The 17924-nt window shown below is 40.4% G+C and overlaps 1 protein-coding gene across 1 annotated transcript in view; it reads right to left on the bottom strand.

Moving 5' to 3' along the window:
* Positions 1-17924, bottom strand: part of LOC126304244 (uncharacterized) — a 134062-nt gene that overhangs the window by 25930 nt on the left and 90208 nt on the right. Inside the window, exon 8 of the mRNA XM_049991792.1 lies at positions 5393-5521. Within this exon, the coding sequence (XP_049847749.1) occupies positions 5393-5521 (129 nt within the window). The remainder of the gene's footprint in view (positions 1-5392; positions 5522-17924) is intronic.

Below are 17924 nucleotides of genomic sequence, written 5' to 3'. Positions count from 1 at the left end.
ATAGGCTGGTGTTCATCATATTTTCTGTTGCTATTATGAAATCCTGTACTATCATTACTTTCCATTAGCTCCTTATGTGACCTGTTCTGTTGTAGGTCATGACTTTGATGGTGTTTTGATACTAGTGACAGCTTCATCTCATTGAACTGCAGTGAGTAATATTGCAACCAAAGCAGAAACAGAATGAGCTCAGTCTAGTTGGTCTTGGGATGAATGTTGGCTGATATTATACATCAGACATTTCTCAAAGAGTTGTGATTCTCTCCTGTTAAACATAATGTTGGTTAGATTACAAATAAGGGAAGCAAACTGGGAAGAATTATTGGAGGTTAATGGACTATCAGATCAAATAGTAGTATGCAGCAAACGGTATAGTATTTTTTAGATTGGGTTACCTGTAAACTTTTCCTTAATTTGTTAATACGTTCATCAATAAGTTCTAGGGCCAAATCAAAAGATTCTGTACTCAGCAAACCTGCTAATCTTAAGTGGGCAGTGTAAAAGGCTTTACAAATCCTATCCTTTGCAAAATACAAATTATGAACCTCATTATGTAAACAAAAGGTCAGGATGCATCTAGTGCTTGTACTAGATAACTGGGCTTGAACATCAACTAAATTTCACATATAGTTTGGGAACACACAGTGAACAAGGAAAGTCTTATTAAATTGAATGTGCATAGTAATTTTCTTAAAATTTAAAACACCCTCTTTGTCATGCCAGGCAAGTCACTGCAAACTGTTTCATAATTAGACCATCCACAACTGAAATAGTTATACACACTGAAAGGAAACCTCAAATAAATTAACATAAACTGAGGTGTTAAAATGCTGGTAACATTTATTGAGAGCCCAATGTGTTATGTTAACTGTTTTACTGTAGTCAATGAGAGACTGGTAAAACCAGTTTTGTACCATACAGATACATTACCTGGCGTATTTAAGCAGTGCAGAAAAAATCTTTTATATAAAACATCATAAGAACTCTACAACTGACTTTTTAGTATTAAGAATTATGAACTTAGTAAATCAGTAAACAATTCTTATAAATCACAATTCTTATAAAGTTTATATATAATCTTCTTTTTGTGTGAAAATACATGTGAGGATGTACCTTAATGGTATGAAACTGGTTGTTCTCTTTGTCTCTTAGCAATTATAATGAAACAGTTAATGTGTCAAATTCGACTATCAACCAATTTTACCAGCATTTTAACACCTCAGTATATTTTAGTTTGTTTCAATGCTCCTTTCAGTTTGGTATATATAATTATTTTAACTGTGGATGCCCTACTTATAAGACTGTTTGCAACTTCTTATGTAAGTGGTGAAGTACCCATTGCTCTTCAGAATGCTTTCCAGGTGTTGCACCTAGGATATGAAGTGCTGCAACTCATATATTAGCCTTTTGCATGTTAGGAGTTTATTAATCATTCCTTTTTTCTGACCTGGATGGTGGTCTGACAATTTGTACAGGTATCAGTCTGTGAGTGTTGATTTTTGATACACATTGCGCCTCATATTCTTACCATTTCTTGTAAGTAGTACATCTAGAAAGGGCAGCTGTTGGTTCTTTTTTAACTCTACAGTAAATTTCATATTGGCACTGAGACTGTTCAGATGTTTTAGGAACTCCCTGAACTGTTCCTCACCATGACTCTTCAAAACAAAAGAGTTGCCAACGTATCTGTACCACACCTTAGGTTTACAAGGTGCCATGTCCAGTGCCTGTGTTTTGAAATATTCCATGAGGAAGTTGGCCACCACTGGACAAAGTGTACCACCCGTAACAATGCATTCCACCGGTTCATAGAAGTTGCCATTCCACATGAAGTAGCCTATGGTGAGACAAATGCGAACAAGCTTAGTGAGTCCTGTGGGAAAACTGAACTCATAATGTTTACTGGAGTACATTAGTTCCATTTACCAAGAAGACATTGACACACATAGACCAGTTCTGGCACAAACTGTCAAGTCACCACCCAAGCCAGAAAAGAGGGGTGATTAATTATCTCATAATGCATACAAGATGAGTATGTGTGCTGCAGCACCTCAGATGAAACTTGGAAATTGTTATGAAGAGCAATGGGTACTTCACGAGTTACATAAGAAGTTTTACAGAATCTAACACTTAACAAAGTGACACATTGGAAAAGAAATGTCAGGTATGGTCTTTCGACCGCAAATTCCCGGGTCATGGATGGATCAGCCATATACTGTATGAACATGGTATAAAGATTATTTATAAACTGACAAAAAAGATCAAAAAGTGTATCAGTCTGGCAAGGAATGAAAGGAACCCACTTGTAATCACATACCATGTACATGTGGAGAAGTCTATGTCGGAATGACTGGATGATCAGCACTAGGGTCACCAAACTTAAGTGGCACTGCATGTAGGGGCAGGTGGACAAATTGGCCATGGTGGAGCATGTGGAACTAACCATATAATAAAATTTAGTTAATTGGATAGATAAAAAATCTACTCACCAACTTCCCTTCTCATTCCTTACAGTAGGTCTCCCCTGACCCGCAGTTCTGGGTGACTTTCCCAAATCTACTTTCCCTTTCCCCAGACTTCTCCAGTCCTTTTCCTTCACCACTCTTCCTTCCCCTTCAACCCTTCAGCCTGAAGAAGCAGCCACTGGCTCCGAAAGCTTGCCGGTTGCAACCATCTTTTATTTGTGTGGTCAGTCGCCACTACATGAGCAGATTTTTTGTCTATCCAATTAAATAATTTTGTCAATAAGTGATTGTTTTCGAACACATAATGAAATTCATCAACACTGAAGTTGTTGCTTTGAAGAAGAATTACCACACCCACTTGTTCAGAAAAGCTATAGAAATTCACAGAAATGACAATAACTTCAATGAGAAGTAAAGCCTCAAGGTAAATTGATCCTGGATTCCCATGCGGCAGCAAATGATGATTGAAGGTAGTGAGGACAGAATGCAGCTGTAATAACTATGGAAAAGCCTTCTGATATTGGTGTGCCAGGTACACATAATCTGCTGTTACAATATAGACCCTGGTCAACCACCAGCAATGGACAGTGAAGCTTTGATGATACCAGTCACCCATGTTGGCAGAATGACACAAAATCATCAAAGAAATGTCATCTGAAGAACCCGAGGCAGAAGTCAACAGATAATTTGGGGGAAAAAAGAGAGGATGTACTTCAATGCTGGCTTTGCTGCCTAGTATAATTAAGAACTTTTAAATTTGGGTCATAATTTTAAAGATTTTGGAATCTGAATACTGTGGTATTTTTTTACCAACCTTGGAAAATGTACTTATGATGATTTTGATGGCACAGCAAAATGAATGGGTGCTAGAGGAAGACTGCTGTGTCCAAAAGAGAATCAAATTCCCACATCAGTTGAAAAGCACAAATTTTCTGATGATAATTTGAGAAATAACTTATTTATATTTATTGAAAAATCATAAACTGTGTATGCTCAACCTGTTCAAGAAGATGAGCTTGCATCTGCTTCTGTCAAGGCTGGGACAAAGGAAAACCATCAAATCATTTCTGTTGATTCACACATGATTCAGCATTCTTGTGGATTTATTTGCGATTCAGGTCAGTACTGTTTTAGGTGACCTGAATTCTGATTTAGTTAAGCTTTGTGTTGGCAGTGTTGAACTAGCATAAGATGTAGTTCTCAATCTTCAGTTTGTACTTCTACAATGATGAATGATGGGCTGGAAATATGTGGGAGATCTCAGTTGAGCAGCAAGATACATTCACAAATTTCATGCATCCTTGAGGAGCATGGTATTTAAACACTTGGCACAGAGAAATGATTGGTTCCTAAGCACCATCATTTGGCAATTCTTCCTGCACTTGCTATTGCATCAATGGGCTGTCAGTATGTACTCTTTCCCAGATAATATTGCCCAAAGTAAACCAAGAATCTGTAATGGCTAGGACTTGGTGACTTTACTAGTCTTAAAGCACTTTAGATTCTTATAGAAGGAGGCCTTCCTAAAGCCTCTTGTTTAGAAAAAAATAGTGGCTGAAATTCAGAAAATATTTGAACTGATCATTTTTTCCCCTCAACTTTGAGTGGCCATAGTGACCAACCTATTCAACCTTGAATCCTGCAAGCTGTAAGCTGGTTACTAACTTAGCAGCAAGTTACTGCAAAATATATAACAGAGAGACTACTCCAACTACTATGTAATCTATTATCAAAATGAAAAAAAACCTCTGGAATGTGACGTACTTGATATTTCAATCGCCATCACTTGAATGAGAGCTAAAGTTTATTGATACTGTGTTTGGTAATTGTTGGACTCTACATACCAAATTTCAGTAATATCTGAGATGTAAGATGAAGAGATTAGACCAACTGAAATGGAGTGATCCTCTATTGTTATCAGAACTTCTATACATTGGTTGGATGAAAAGTAGTGGCAATACAGCTGCAATTTATAAAAGACTTTATTGACAGACATTCATCATATTACAAGCCACATCTCAATCACCTTCCTCATATTTCAATCAGCTACCCCTGCAGAGATGGAGGGTATTGTACAATGTCAACACATCCATCTCTGCCAGTGTCTCACAAGGAGCAGTCTATGGCATGAGTGATGTCTTCTTTTGTGTTGTAGAGGGTGCCACAAAGAGGCTGTTTTAGTTTGATGAACAGGTCATGATTGCACAGACTCATATTGAATGAATACAGTGGATATTCCAGTATTTCCTACCCCCATGTAAGCAGGAGCTCCAGCACGGGGTTTGCCGTGTGGCACTGTTCATTGTCATGAAGGATGATGAGATGCAATGACAGGAGGAAACATTGTCATATGCTCAGACCATGTGCCACTTCAAACTCGCTCCATGCACATTTTTTGTGTTTCCTGAACATACTGTTAGGGTATTTGACCTGGCCTCTTGCACTTTCAAAGAGTACTCACAGCAGTTGACTCAAAAACAGCTGTTGCTGCTCACTGCAATGCTTCAAATGACCTTCTGCTGTCAGTTACAGACATTCCATGTGATGCACATCCTTCCTGTTATGGTAGTGTTGCCACTAGTTTTTATCCAACCCATGTGAATGAAGCACTGAATCAGACGCTTGTTAACCTACATTAAAAATAAATTCATTCAGAATTGCTCATAAGCCCTACTCATCACTTAGACATAAAAGTAGGATATTACATTATCTGTCCACAGTGCTGGTACTGAAAATATTTATCTGTGGTGCTTGTAATAAAAAGACAAAACAAATAAAAAGTTACAAATGACTGCAAATCAGAGACAAGATGTATTTTTGTAAAATGAATGCCTCTACTAGGAGTACTCTCTGCCAATGTTCATATTTGGACTGTATTAACTTACTGACTTTGTTAACATAAAGAACAGATTGAATGCAATGCATACTTGTTGTTGTAATGAGTGCATTTCCACAGAAACGGTCTGTGTTAACAGGAACACCATTTTGGCTTGGATTTGGAATCACAATGAAATCTCCTGTACAAGCTCCATCATTCAATGCTGCAGCAGGCTGCCCTGAAAAATGCAAGCAGAAGAACTATTTCAGTTTAAGCAAAAATAGATGACTTCAAATTGAAGTAATCTCCATCCCACTATAATTGGTGTTTCATATATGTTCCTCTCTGTTGTAGTGCCACTACCATTTTGTGTGCAAAGCTGTGGAAATATGTGGCGAAGTATTAGAGCAGCTGGTGGTAGCTAGTGAGTGCAGGTTTTGTCATATTGGTTAAAACAACAGAGCTGCTGAATTATTGCAAGATGGGGCAGGCTTGCTCGGTGAAATCTGCCAGTGCAGCGATAATGCACAGCAGAAGCAGGAGATTTCTTAACGAGCTTCAGTGATGTTACCAAGGCCGCGAGCAGGAACAGTGCAGTGACATAGCATGTGCACTCCTATCGTGTATAAATAACAATCATGTTGGTAGACGTTTCATTCACAGCCCAGAAGTTCTACCAGGACACCTGATGAGAGACCATATGGGACCACCTGCAGCACTCATGAGCTAAGGTCTCTGTCACAGTACCAGCTTCTGGACTTAGTGACACAGCACAGCAGGCCACCCCGGGCTTCCTTCATTAGCAAACTGGACTCCCACCCAGAGGCAGCTGGTCACATAAAATGTACATCAGCCGCCCTCTACCATCGTAGTGTGGATGCCACCATGCTGTATGCCAATGGCTGCTGGGACACAGTCTTTCATTGCAGAGCTGTCAGCTGTAGCAAAATCCCTGATTGTCTTCATGCAGCACTAATGTGAGGTGTTTTTAGCATGACTCACGCAAAAGGGTCCCATGCCACACATTGAGTACAGGCATCAGCAAAGCTGAGTCTGCATGGGCAGCCAGCTTGCTGGACATTGGTTGTCATCTCATTGTCCATTGGCCTCTCCTCATATGGAGTTGGGGCATGGTCACTATCCTGGACTGAAGTAGCATATATGTATAAGTAAAATAAAATAATAAATTTCGACTGCTGAATTTCTCTGGGCTTTCACCAGCCTGCCACCTGCCATCCTGTCATCTGCTATAGTTGGGTCAGAAGTGGTGGTGTCATCTTTGGTTGGCAGCAGCTGGTTCATCATCCATGCAGCTCAATGTCTGGGCCATGGCCAGCACTGCCAATGCAGTGGGGTGAGTGAGAGAACTGTGGGTTATTTTTTGTTTCTGTGACAGACATGGGATATATGTGGAAGTGTCATCGTAACCTATAGGTTACTTTCTTTAGGCCAGAGGAACCAGCTGATCTTTCTGAAGTTTAGGGTATGCTGGACATTCACTGACCAATCTATTTGGATGTACTGTGCCATGCACTGAGTCAGTGTCTGTAACTTGTTCTACAAGCCACCATTATGGCCATGTTGTGAGGCAATGCATAAGGTATAATTTGGTGGTAATTTTCAGTGCATGAATTGTTGTGTTCTTCTACTGTATGTATTGTGTGTGAGTGAGGGATAAAGATGTTGCAGTAGCAAAGTCAGAGATGTGGAGACAGAGGCAGTATGTTTGTTGATGAAAAAAGTAGCACAGCTGTCAGCAGATAAACAGAATTGCAGGGACAATTTGTAGTTGAGCACAAGCAAATAGCACTGTCCCAGTCATGAGACCATGAGTGTGATACAGCTGCCACTAGCCTAATTATCCCCTTTCTCGAAGTTCTTCTGAGGCTGTGGTATTGTTTGTTGAGGACATGACGAAATCACCAGGTACAAGTAGTTGGCCTAAGAGTCAGTTATTATGAGTGGCAAAATTATGTCTAGTGATAGAGGAAAAAAGATGTACAGAGGCACTGAGGAATGTGGAGATGTTCAAGCAGCTGAAGCAAGGGCTTCTGCATAACTGTAAGAAGCAGCACAGTGCAAGCTTTTTTCAAGAGCAATTGAGTACTGCTGTGAAGAGGTTTTGAAAACACTACAGAATTTGCAAATAGAATAAGGAAGGTGAATGTGTATACATATGAGCTGGGGAGAATGTTGAGGCAAATAAAATTTTGTTCCAGGAAGCTGAGCAAAGAGCACTCAATGCTTTTCTAAGAGGCTTTCTACCTGATATGTTAAGGGTACACATAGATGCTGCAAAGGATCTCCAGTCTGGTATTACATTAGTAATGGAATGTGATGAGATAAATATATCAACAGGTGTATGTGATAGGTGTTGAGTGTTATACACAAATGTAAGGTGTTACAGATGTGGACAGGCAGGGCATGTGCAGAAGCAGTCCCACCAGTCTCAATGGGATAGAGGTAATATGTATCGGCAACAGAATTTTGGAAATGGTCGACCAGTGTATGTGAAGGAAATGGTAATAGGGGTGGACAGGGAGGAAAAAAATAGCTGTTACCTGCAAGAGGGAACCTGAAGTCCACCAGAAGATGTTCTTGTTAGACACAATGAGTACATATATAGAGACAGACTGTGTGATAATAGGTGTTTTTTGGAGAGAGAGAGAGAGAGGGGGGGGAGGGAGGAGCAAGAAGTCTAAGTTTTGTAGGACATGAGGAACATGTGTCAATAACCAGTAAAGACCTAGTGAGTGAGGCAATGGAACCCAATACGCCATAGGTTGTATGGGGTAGGAGATAATGAAGTAAGGCCATTGGCATCAGTGGAAACAGATTTTTAGTTGGAGGCAGTTCAGATGAAGCAGTGGGTGGGAACAGTGTCTCATGTAAGCAAGGGTTACTGCATGATCCTTGGGTTGGATCCTTTGTATCAACATCATTCCAAGATTGACCTTTGGAAAAATGTGGTGGAGCTTAGTGGGAAAACATTCCAGCTAGGGAAAGGAGTTACCAGTGTAGAGCTGTCATGAGGTGTGTCTATAGTGTTGGGTGCTCTGATTAAATCATGCACAAATACACTAAGGCTTGATTTGGATAGGTGTGCCACGTGGCACTGGAAAATTGCTTTGTGTGAGGGTGGAGCCAGACTTACCTGTTGATACATTATATGTAATAGGGCCATTGTAAGGAAACAATGTGTTAGATTTAGTGAGTTGTTTTTTTTAAAATGAGTATTGTACACATACAGGAGAGACATGGCAGGAAGGTAGCAGCTACAAATCTCAATAATTTTGATTCTGAAGAAGTGAAGTTAATGAAGTGAATGTTAGTAACAAGTTTGGACATTATGGAGAAGTAGGATGTGTGCAGAGGATCTAAACCATGAGCCCAAACAGGCATCTGCTAAGACTGCATTATGCAAGAAGGTGGAGCATCTAAATGGTGTACAGAGAGTGCAAATGGAGGAGTTATTGTTGGAGCTTGAATAATTGTTTCTCCTGAGTCCATTGCCAGCAATGCTCACTACTCAGCACTAAGTTCCAACAGGCAATGAAGCACCAGTGTATCACAGACCATATTGGGTATCTCAATATTTACAACTGAATATGGAGGAGTTTATAAACCAGCAGTTGACTGATGGGATGATAGAAGAGAGCAATAGTCCATGGGAGGCAGGAGTTGTGATTGTGTCAAAGAAGTCCACAGATGGCTCTAGGATATACAGGTTTTGCTGTGATTACCATTATCTTAACAGACTGTGTCTGATGAATAGCCTGACCTAACATCTCAGAGGCCATTGATAACTTGGGGCAGTGTTGGTATTTCTCTACCATGGATTTAAGATTTAACAGGAGATGGTTCTGGAGGATCAACCAAAGACAGAATTTTTGGTACCCTGTGGTCATTGTCAATATTGGAGGACACTGTTCAGATTGAAGAGTATTCCTGCAATGTTTCAATGATTTTTGGTTGAAGTACTGAGGGAACTGGAGTCTCATCAATGTCTAGTCTACCTATATGATACAACTTTACTCTCAAAAGATGTGGAGGAAAAGAGGCAACATCTGATGGAGGTATTTAAGAGGTCGTGGGCTGCACGTCTGGTGTTAATTATTGAGAAGTGTCATTTTGCATTGGAGGAAGTAGTCTACTTGGGGGCATGTGATTAGCAAAGATGGGATGAAAACAGAGTTGAGACTGGTTTAAGAAGTAAAAGGTTTCTCAGTTCCCAAGTTGAGTAAGAGAGCTACAACTGTTTTTGGAACTCTCAAACTATTATTGGAAATTTGTGAAGGGATTTACTGATATAGCCAATCACTCACACAGCAATTGAAGAAAGGTGCAAATTTAATGTGGGTGGAGGGAATGTCAAAATGTATTTGAAGAAGAGAAAAAAGCTTTAATGTCAAGTCCAGTTTTAATTACTCTTGATTTTAAGAAGTTGTTTGAACTTTCTTATCCTGTATCAAACCATTCTTTGGGTGTGTCCAATGTCAAGAGGTCAATGGTGAGGAGCCTTCTGCTCTAATCATGGCTGTGCAGCACCTTTCATCTGAAGCAGATGGGGGGTGCGGCAGACTCAGCACCTGGAGGAAAGAGTTCTATTTTCCAAACAAGAGGATTGTTGGCTACCAGCCATCAATGGGTGCTGGCATTAATATTTAATGCAAAGGATTTCTGGAATGAAGTGAGGAGGTGTGTTCTGGACTTCTATGGGGAGCCAAGAGCAGGTGTGCACTCGGGGAAGTTTCTGGAGAATATGAGAAGTTGCATAAATCTTATGAACAATAAGGGAACAGATACAGTAAGTGGTGCTGTGTTCACTACATCACCAAAAGAGCGATTGGATAGATGCTGGAGAGAGAATTTTGAAGATGGTGTTTGGAACAGCAGATGCCAGCAACATCAAAGAACTGAATGGGATAGTAGAGGTCATGAAGAAATTGGGGAGAGGATAGTGAGTTGGAGGTGGAATGGCACACCATTCAGAAACCAAGCTTTAGTATGGAGTGTTGACCAATACATGTGCATTTCAGAAACTGATGAGTGAGGTGGTCATGTAGGCAAAGACATCACAGGACACTGTAAACTGAGATCTGGGAATCATGCGATAGCGCATGGATGTGTTGGATGCAAGAATCACCATAACAAGCATGTTACAATCACTAGCAGACACTTTGTGTGATGCACAAGTGGTAACAGCAAGCCTACGGGAAGCTACTGATCATGATTTGCAGGGGCAGCTGAGAGATACTTGTTCGGGTTCCAAAGAGTACAGTAGGAACTGCCTCTGAACTGAGATTGATTGTAGAGTCCAGTAGGCAGAGTTTACATTTTTATTACCATTTGGCATGAGTGGAACTGAGGACTGACTAGGCACAGTTTTACATACTGGTTTAGTTGGCAGTAGTGGAGAAACATGCATAACTCAAATATTACACCATTCACCTCTATCCAGTGAAATGGGGAACCACAGGGGAATTTGAACAAGTAAGGACAGGTGGCATGTTGTTAATCTCTGAGGAAGGAGAAAGACATGTAGTGATGACAGAAGAGGAACTGCAATGCTGTCAGAAGAAAGAAGAGTGCAGTGTGTCTGGCTTGGGTGATTCAAACTGGTGAAAACGCATGTGTAGTGTAGCTGTCCTTATGCAGAACAAATGGGGTAAATTGTCTGAGGGACACTGTGGAACCTCAACTGTATTTGCAACAAGTGGGGTTACACTGGATTTATTCTGTGCCCAACAATGTTTTAGTGGTGGCAAGTTGCTACAGGCAGGACAGGTTCATGGAAACAAGGTAGATAGAGCTGAGCGCTAGTGGGTTGTTGATTAATAGGACAGGAGGTGACATAATGGGGCCAATCTTCCATGTAAAAGCTACAGTTATTGGAGTAGCCCAGTTGAACATGTCACAGCCACAGTTGTGCTGGCCAGGTGAACCACTAGAGATACTCCTGATGCAGCATCAAACCTTTTTGAATAATACATTGAAACCAGACCTGATCCATTCCCTGAGCCAATTAGTAGCTGCAAAAGAAGGGCAGACTTCTGCAGAATAGTAGAAGCAGCATGCTAAGCAATTTAGGGAGGGCAATGATGAGTAGATGTGACTTTGAGCATCACGATATCTAGCACCATAGTGGCTCTAGCTTAGCTGTTCATAGCCTTCATTATCAGAGGCAGAGAGTGACCCATCAACCCAATCCATGTATGTACAGATTCTGGCAGACTGAATCCCTAGAGCATGAAACTGAGTGAATGTGGAATACCATAGTGTGAATGTTAATAAGATATGTATTATCTAGAGTTTACGGGAATGTGAGGCCATGGAACAAGTCATGAGCATTTGTAAACAGAATTGCCAAAAGAACATGACTGGCACGATGTAAAATATAAAGGGATGATGTGACGTGTGCTCCAAAGGAACCAACAGAGTATTAAATGGGGTAGGAATAAGCCACTTAATAGCTAGTGGAAGTCTAGTAAGTAAGGTTTATAGCTTAAATGTGCTTCTGAACCTTGTGAGTTAAGCCATCAGACACTTTTACGATAAAATTTTGTTCAGAAAATGTGATATCCTGCTACAGGTTGGTCTTGAGTGAGATGTGGGAGCTGTGTCTTTTTGTGAAGGAGGATAGTGTAGTGCTGCAATTTTATGGGCAAATCTATGGAAATATGTGGTGGAGTACTTCCACTGCCACTGGTAGCTGAATTACAGCAACACAGCTATAGAATTACAGCAAGACAGGCCAAACTCTCTTGGTGAAACCTGCCAGCACTGCAGTAATGCACAGTACAGGCAAGGAGATTTCTACCATCAACAGGTTTCAGTGGTGTTGCCAAGAACATGACAAAGTGGCACATTAGTGCAAAAAGTGCACTGATATCTTGTGTAATGCTGTCATGTCTGTAGCAGTTTCATCCACAGTCCAGCAGTTCTACCAGGCCGTGAGGGCTGTGCCAGACAAAGAGACCACATTTAGTTGCCAGCAGCACTCATGAGTTTGGGTCTCTGTTGTACCAGGTTCATGTGATAAGTCCACTTTCTGGTCTTAGAGCTATGGTGCGGGAGGCCATCCCACGATCATTACATCAGCAAGCAGGTTGCATCCAGTGCACGGCAGCCATCTTCTGCCATTGCAATGTTCATGCTGCTGTGCTGCATAAAAAAGACCACTGGGTCACATTCATTCATCACAGAGCTGACTGCCATAGAAAGATTCCTGACTGTCTTCATGCACTGCTGATGCAAGGTGTATGTGGCACAACTCTGTGTTGGGGTCACATGCCACAGACTGAGCACAGGCATCAGAAAATCTGGACTCATGCGGGCAGTCAGCTGGTTAGTCACTTGTTGTCATCTGGCTGGTTACTGGGCTCTCCTCACTTAGAGTTGAGGCATGTTTACTACCCCACACTGACTTGGCATGAATGTAAGAATAAAATAAAATGTTAATTTCGATAGCAGAGTCCCTCTGGGCCTTCACCAGCCTGTTATCCCACCTCAACCTTCCACTACCTCCCATCCTACATAGTAGCCACCCCTCTACCCCTAGAGTTGGCTTTACTGCTTTATGTTAATATAAATACAGGGTGTTCAAAAAGTCTCTCCACAGTGCCGTATAATTGTTAGCTGCACGTGCCATATGCCGCAGTGAATATACCGAAATGAAACTCAATAAATACAAGTTATTAATTTATTGAATATTCAGTTTTACTTAAATTTTCACATTAAATGTTGAAAGTGTCCCTGACGTGAAGGGAAGTAACCCAGACAGGCAAACAATCATATGTCATGTGTGACTAACAATCATACGGCACTGCAGAGAGGCTTTCTGAACACCCTGTATTACTTGTGAAGAATAATCATGTACTGTATTTCGCATAGTGGATGTCAGTACATTACAATGTGAATGCACTGTAATGTGAAAGAGCTGCTGTCTAATACTTGCTCAGAGAAAAGTAACTTTGTCAGATTATGCTACTTTCCAAATTTTGCTCTGAATGTTGAGTAGGAGGGAAGTCACTTACTGAACAAATATTTTCCTGATTACTTCTGGGAGTGTGAGTAAAAATACAAATAGTACTTCATGTGAATGAAGATGTTTTGTAGGTGGAAGAGTCATTATACTAGTACTCATTTCTTTAATTAACTTACTGCTAATCTTTTATGATCAGACAGTACAGATGCTTTTAATCTTAAACTCTGTCTAGAACTAGGCTTCTCTAAAGCAGTCTACCAGGTAATACATAACAACATAGTGTACAAACAAAAGTAATCAATTTTTCACAATATAATGTAATCGGACAGATAAAAATCTACTCAGCAAGTGGCAGAAGGAGAAAATGTTTATAAAGATTAAGTAAATGAGCAAGCTTCTGGAGTCATTGACTACTTTTTCTGGCAGAAGGGTTGAAGAGGAAGGAAGAGGACTGAAAGAAAAGGATTGGTGAGGTTTAGAAAATGGGAAGAGTCAAGAAAAATTGCTCTGATCCCAGGTCAGGGGAGACTTACCAAATGGGATGAGAAGGGAAAACCAATTGTTGGGGACTGCAACAGGACAATATTTTAAGACCTGCCTGTTTAAAGGCACAAGTTAGGGTAATAAGTGAGACAGAGATAACTGTTAAAATATTGTCCAAGGGTTAATAAGAATAGAAAGCTAAGTGCATTGTATTTGTTAGAGGTGGACGGCAGGGAAGAATAGATTAGAAAATAAAAGATATAGAAATCTAACAAGGAGTGTAGAAAGTAAGAGTTAATGAGAAGAAATGCTCGGACTAAAGAAATTAACATATGTTAAGGCCAGGTTATGAGTGAGCGCCAAGACTATGTTGAAACACCAGTTCCACCTGTGGAGTTTTGAGAAACTGCTATCGTGAAGAAAATCCACATGGCATGTGTGATGAAACAGGCACCAAGATAATGACTGCTCTGCACTCTTTTGGTTAGGAATGACATTATATGCTAGTTGGTAATGCCATCAGTCTCAAAACTTCAATTTACCTGGGAGAATATTGTGATTCGCCCAATCAAATGCCTCAGAAAGGTGGTAGAAAATACTAACTGGTGCTATTAGGTTATTTATTGCTTGTAAAATTTGGCGAGTGAACAAGTAAATGACATTCTCAGTATAGCAACTCTTCTGAAATCCAAATTGTGTTTTTCTGTGGATGTTATTGTTGTTCAGGTGAGATGCTTTTGTAGAAAGGACAAACATGTTGCACCATTTATATTCTGAAAATATACACAATTGTAAACTTTGATTTTCACTGATGGCAATGGTAGTACAAAGGGCAACTAGCATGTTACTGTCTGAAGGCTGTACCATCCAGAATCAGTATGACAATCAGGCAAAATTGCTGTAAGGATTGAGGCAATCATCTGATAAAAGCACAATGTTGAAGATACTTGTTTGGTAAAACACTCTGTCCTTCTGCCTGAAGAAGTCCATGCATGAAGAAGTCCATAAATATGTGCTGCACATTCTCATCTGACAGGAACTGTTGACCCTCCAAGTCCTTCTTTTAGGCACCAAAGGCATGTTAATCACATGGGGAGAGATCAGGACTATAGGGTGGGTGCTCAAGTGTTTCCCCCTTGAGATGGCATAACTTCCACAATATGACAATTGCAGTATGGTGATGTGCATTTTCAAGAAGCAACAACACCGCTTGTCGCAGTTTTCCCAGATGTTTCGTCTTGATTGCATGCCATAATTTCTTTAGTCTTGTGCAGTACAATTCTCCAGTGATGGAGGCAGCACATTCCTTGAAATCAATAAGCAATGAACCCTGTCAATCAAAGAACTGGGTGTGTATCACCTTCTCAACAGATGGCTCGTTATTGAACTTTTTGGTGGTTTTTGACAGAGATGCTAACCTGTACACATTCAGCTTTCTCCAATGGATGTCGACTGGTGTCTGTCATGTTTAGACACATTTGGTATTAACATCATCATAGATCATGTTTTTGCATTTACTGGATGTACATCAGAAAGACACAAATGACACATTAATCCCTTGCTTTCATGTCAATACTTCTACACCAGCATTGGAGTCACACTGTGTTGCATATATACTACAGCAATGCCCTCAAATAAAAACTTTTTGACCATACCTTATAATTGTGCTGTGAATGAGGAATTTGTGGCACAGTTGAATTCCACCCCTTCTTGGCAGCTGGCTCCAGTGCTAGTATGCATCTCTGTCATGGCAGAGGGTACACAAATCTGCTTATCTCCCAAATGCAGTGCCAAGCTAAGGATAGGAGCAGGCAAGTGTGATAGTGGAGAGGCAACTGGTGCCAAGTGATGGAAGCAGCATCACCTCAGAGCCAGTGCTGGCTCCTGTGGGATAAGACTTCGAATGCAGAGCACCAGGGCCACGGTCGGCATGCTGCCAGGTCTCACTTATGCCTCAGCATAGCCGGTTTGGGAAATTGGGCAGCTAGAAGCTGCACCTGAGATGACCAATGGCACTTGCCTGCTGGCATCTTTGATAGCAGCCCCCTGTACAGTGAGGACACCAGGACACTTTGGTCATGAGGAGATATAGGAGAGCCTGTGTGGGGCCATTTCAGCTGTGTGGGGTCATGTCAGTGTGCAGATAGCCAGCAGGACAACAACACAGCTAGTGACTATCTAATAGAACCCTCAACTGGACAACACAGAGCAGGAAGTTTGTGTTCCAAAGCAGCAGAAGCAGTCTTGTGTAGTTTGGGTATTGTGCTTGCAGCACTTGGCTTGTTATCAACATGGGGTATTGGTCACTGTAGGTGAGTGTTTGGCTTCATGGCTGCAGGGAAGGTAGTGCTGACAACATACAGGCTACTATTAGCCATGGTGTGTGTTTAATCATAACAGCTAGAAGAAGTTGTGCCAGTTCTGTTCAGTGCATGTCTTTCAGTTTAAATTGCACAAGAGACTATAGTTCAGTAATGGTGAGACTGGTGAAGGGCCTGGTATGTTAAAACCTAAGAATCCGTATTTTATTGTTAACTGTGCTCAACTCTTTTGTGTGTGGTTTATTATCTAGGTAATTTCTTCTTGTTAGCTGACTGTACAATACTAGTTTGGAGTGTCGGCTTCTGCTTAAGTATTTTTGGATGTTATGTCTAGGGCTTATATTTCATTATTTTGGGTCTTCCTCATCATTCTCTTACTGTTTACATAATTGTTTATCATGTTTTATTATCTAGGTGTATTGTTTTGTATCCTCCTTATTTTAAGGTATTTGAGGGAGAGAGGGTTTTACTGTATGTTATACTGAACTCGATATTAACACATTTGTGGTGGTGCCCGAGTCTCACTTGGGCACAGCCTATGCCACATTATGAGTGAGACTCAGGTACCACCTCAAAAGGGTTAACATTATAACAAAATGAATCATTCACCAAAAACAGAATAACTGCATCTTATGCTTCTGTATAGGTCTAATGATGCCACTGTCACTATAATCAGCCTCAGAACCACAAAACATTCATTCAAGCTGTCATCTGGATTTTCATTATCACTTGAAATGTCTGAATATTCATCTCAAAAACCTGTGAGAGTGTTTAAGATTTGTTCAGTTCCTTCCTTTTTCTGAATAGGGCTGCCTCTAAAAGCAGGAGGACCTTTAGGACAAAAATATTAACTATTTGAAATAATAAAATATAATCAAAATGGTACATAAGCAAAAAGTACATGAAGGTAATCAAGTTTGACACACTGACTACTAGTGTAAACACCTAAATAGACAAAGTAGTTAAAATAAATCATAGAAGATGGCATCTATAGAGTGCGTTTAGAAAACTCAAGTGCTCTAGAGATCTGTCTGTAACAGGCGGCATTAGAAACATGAGTAAATGTGGGATCCATCCGAAATGTGTTAAGTTTGCTTTTTGTAATTTGAGCACTGCCCATTTTCCTTATGTTTCATCTTACACATGAGTGCTCATATCTGTTGAGCTGGCTAATAAATATATTTAAAACATGTTGAGGATTTAAATTCACACAACCTCCAGCAACTTTCCTCTACCACTACTTCCTGCATCACGCAGTAATACCATTTTAATGGCAAGTGGATAACACACACAAATGCACATTTAAAGTGTTGAGCAGTGTATAGTATATGTGATAACATGCACTCAGGAGCAAAGAGAAGCTAGGTCAGCCCAAAGTGCCTACAGAATTTTTGTGGCAATTAGTCACAGGTCTGGAATCAGTTGACCTCATACAACATGAGGCCTTAACTTAATGTCATACACCAACCTTATTAATGTAAGGCAGAATTAGATATTTTTGTAGACTGTTGCTACAGACTACAAGCAGAAAAGATCCTTTATTCATTTCTTGGTCCATGAGGCCAGCCTGCACAGCTTCATAAACATGGAGACTATTAAGAAAAGAGCAAACATACTGTGTTGGCTTTTGCTCAATGCTCATGATCTACAGAATTAAGTAAGTATCAAGGTTTATGTTTATTAATTCTACTGTTTATCCCCTTTATCATTCTACTATATCTCCATTTGCATCATTGGATTAGTCCAACCTTTTGTACTACCTTTGCAGTCTAATGATTGCATTGCTGCTTACTATCAGGAGGCCCCAAATTCAGTTTCTTGTGATGACCTCATTTTTTCTGTGTTGTCAA

This window comes from Schistocerca gregaria, chromosome 1, assembly GCF_023897955.1.
Source record: "Schistocerca gregaria isolate iqSchGreg1 chromosome 1, iqSchGreg1.2, whole genome shotgun sequence".
Classification (NCBI taxonomy): domain Eukaryota; kingdom Metazoa; phylum Arthropoda; class Insecta; order Orthoptera; family Acrididae; genus Schistocerca; species Schistocerca gregaria.
This window is presented reverse-complemented; position numbering and strand designations above follow the sequence as displayed.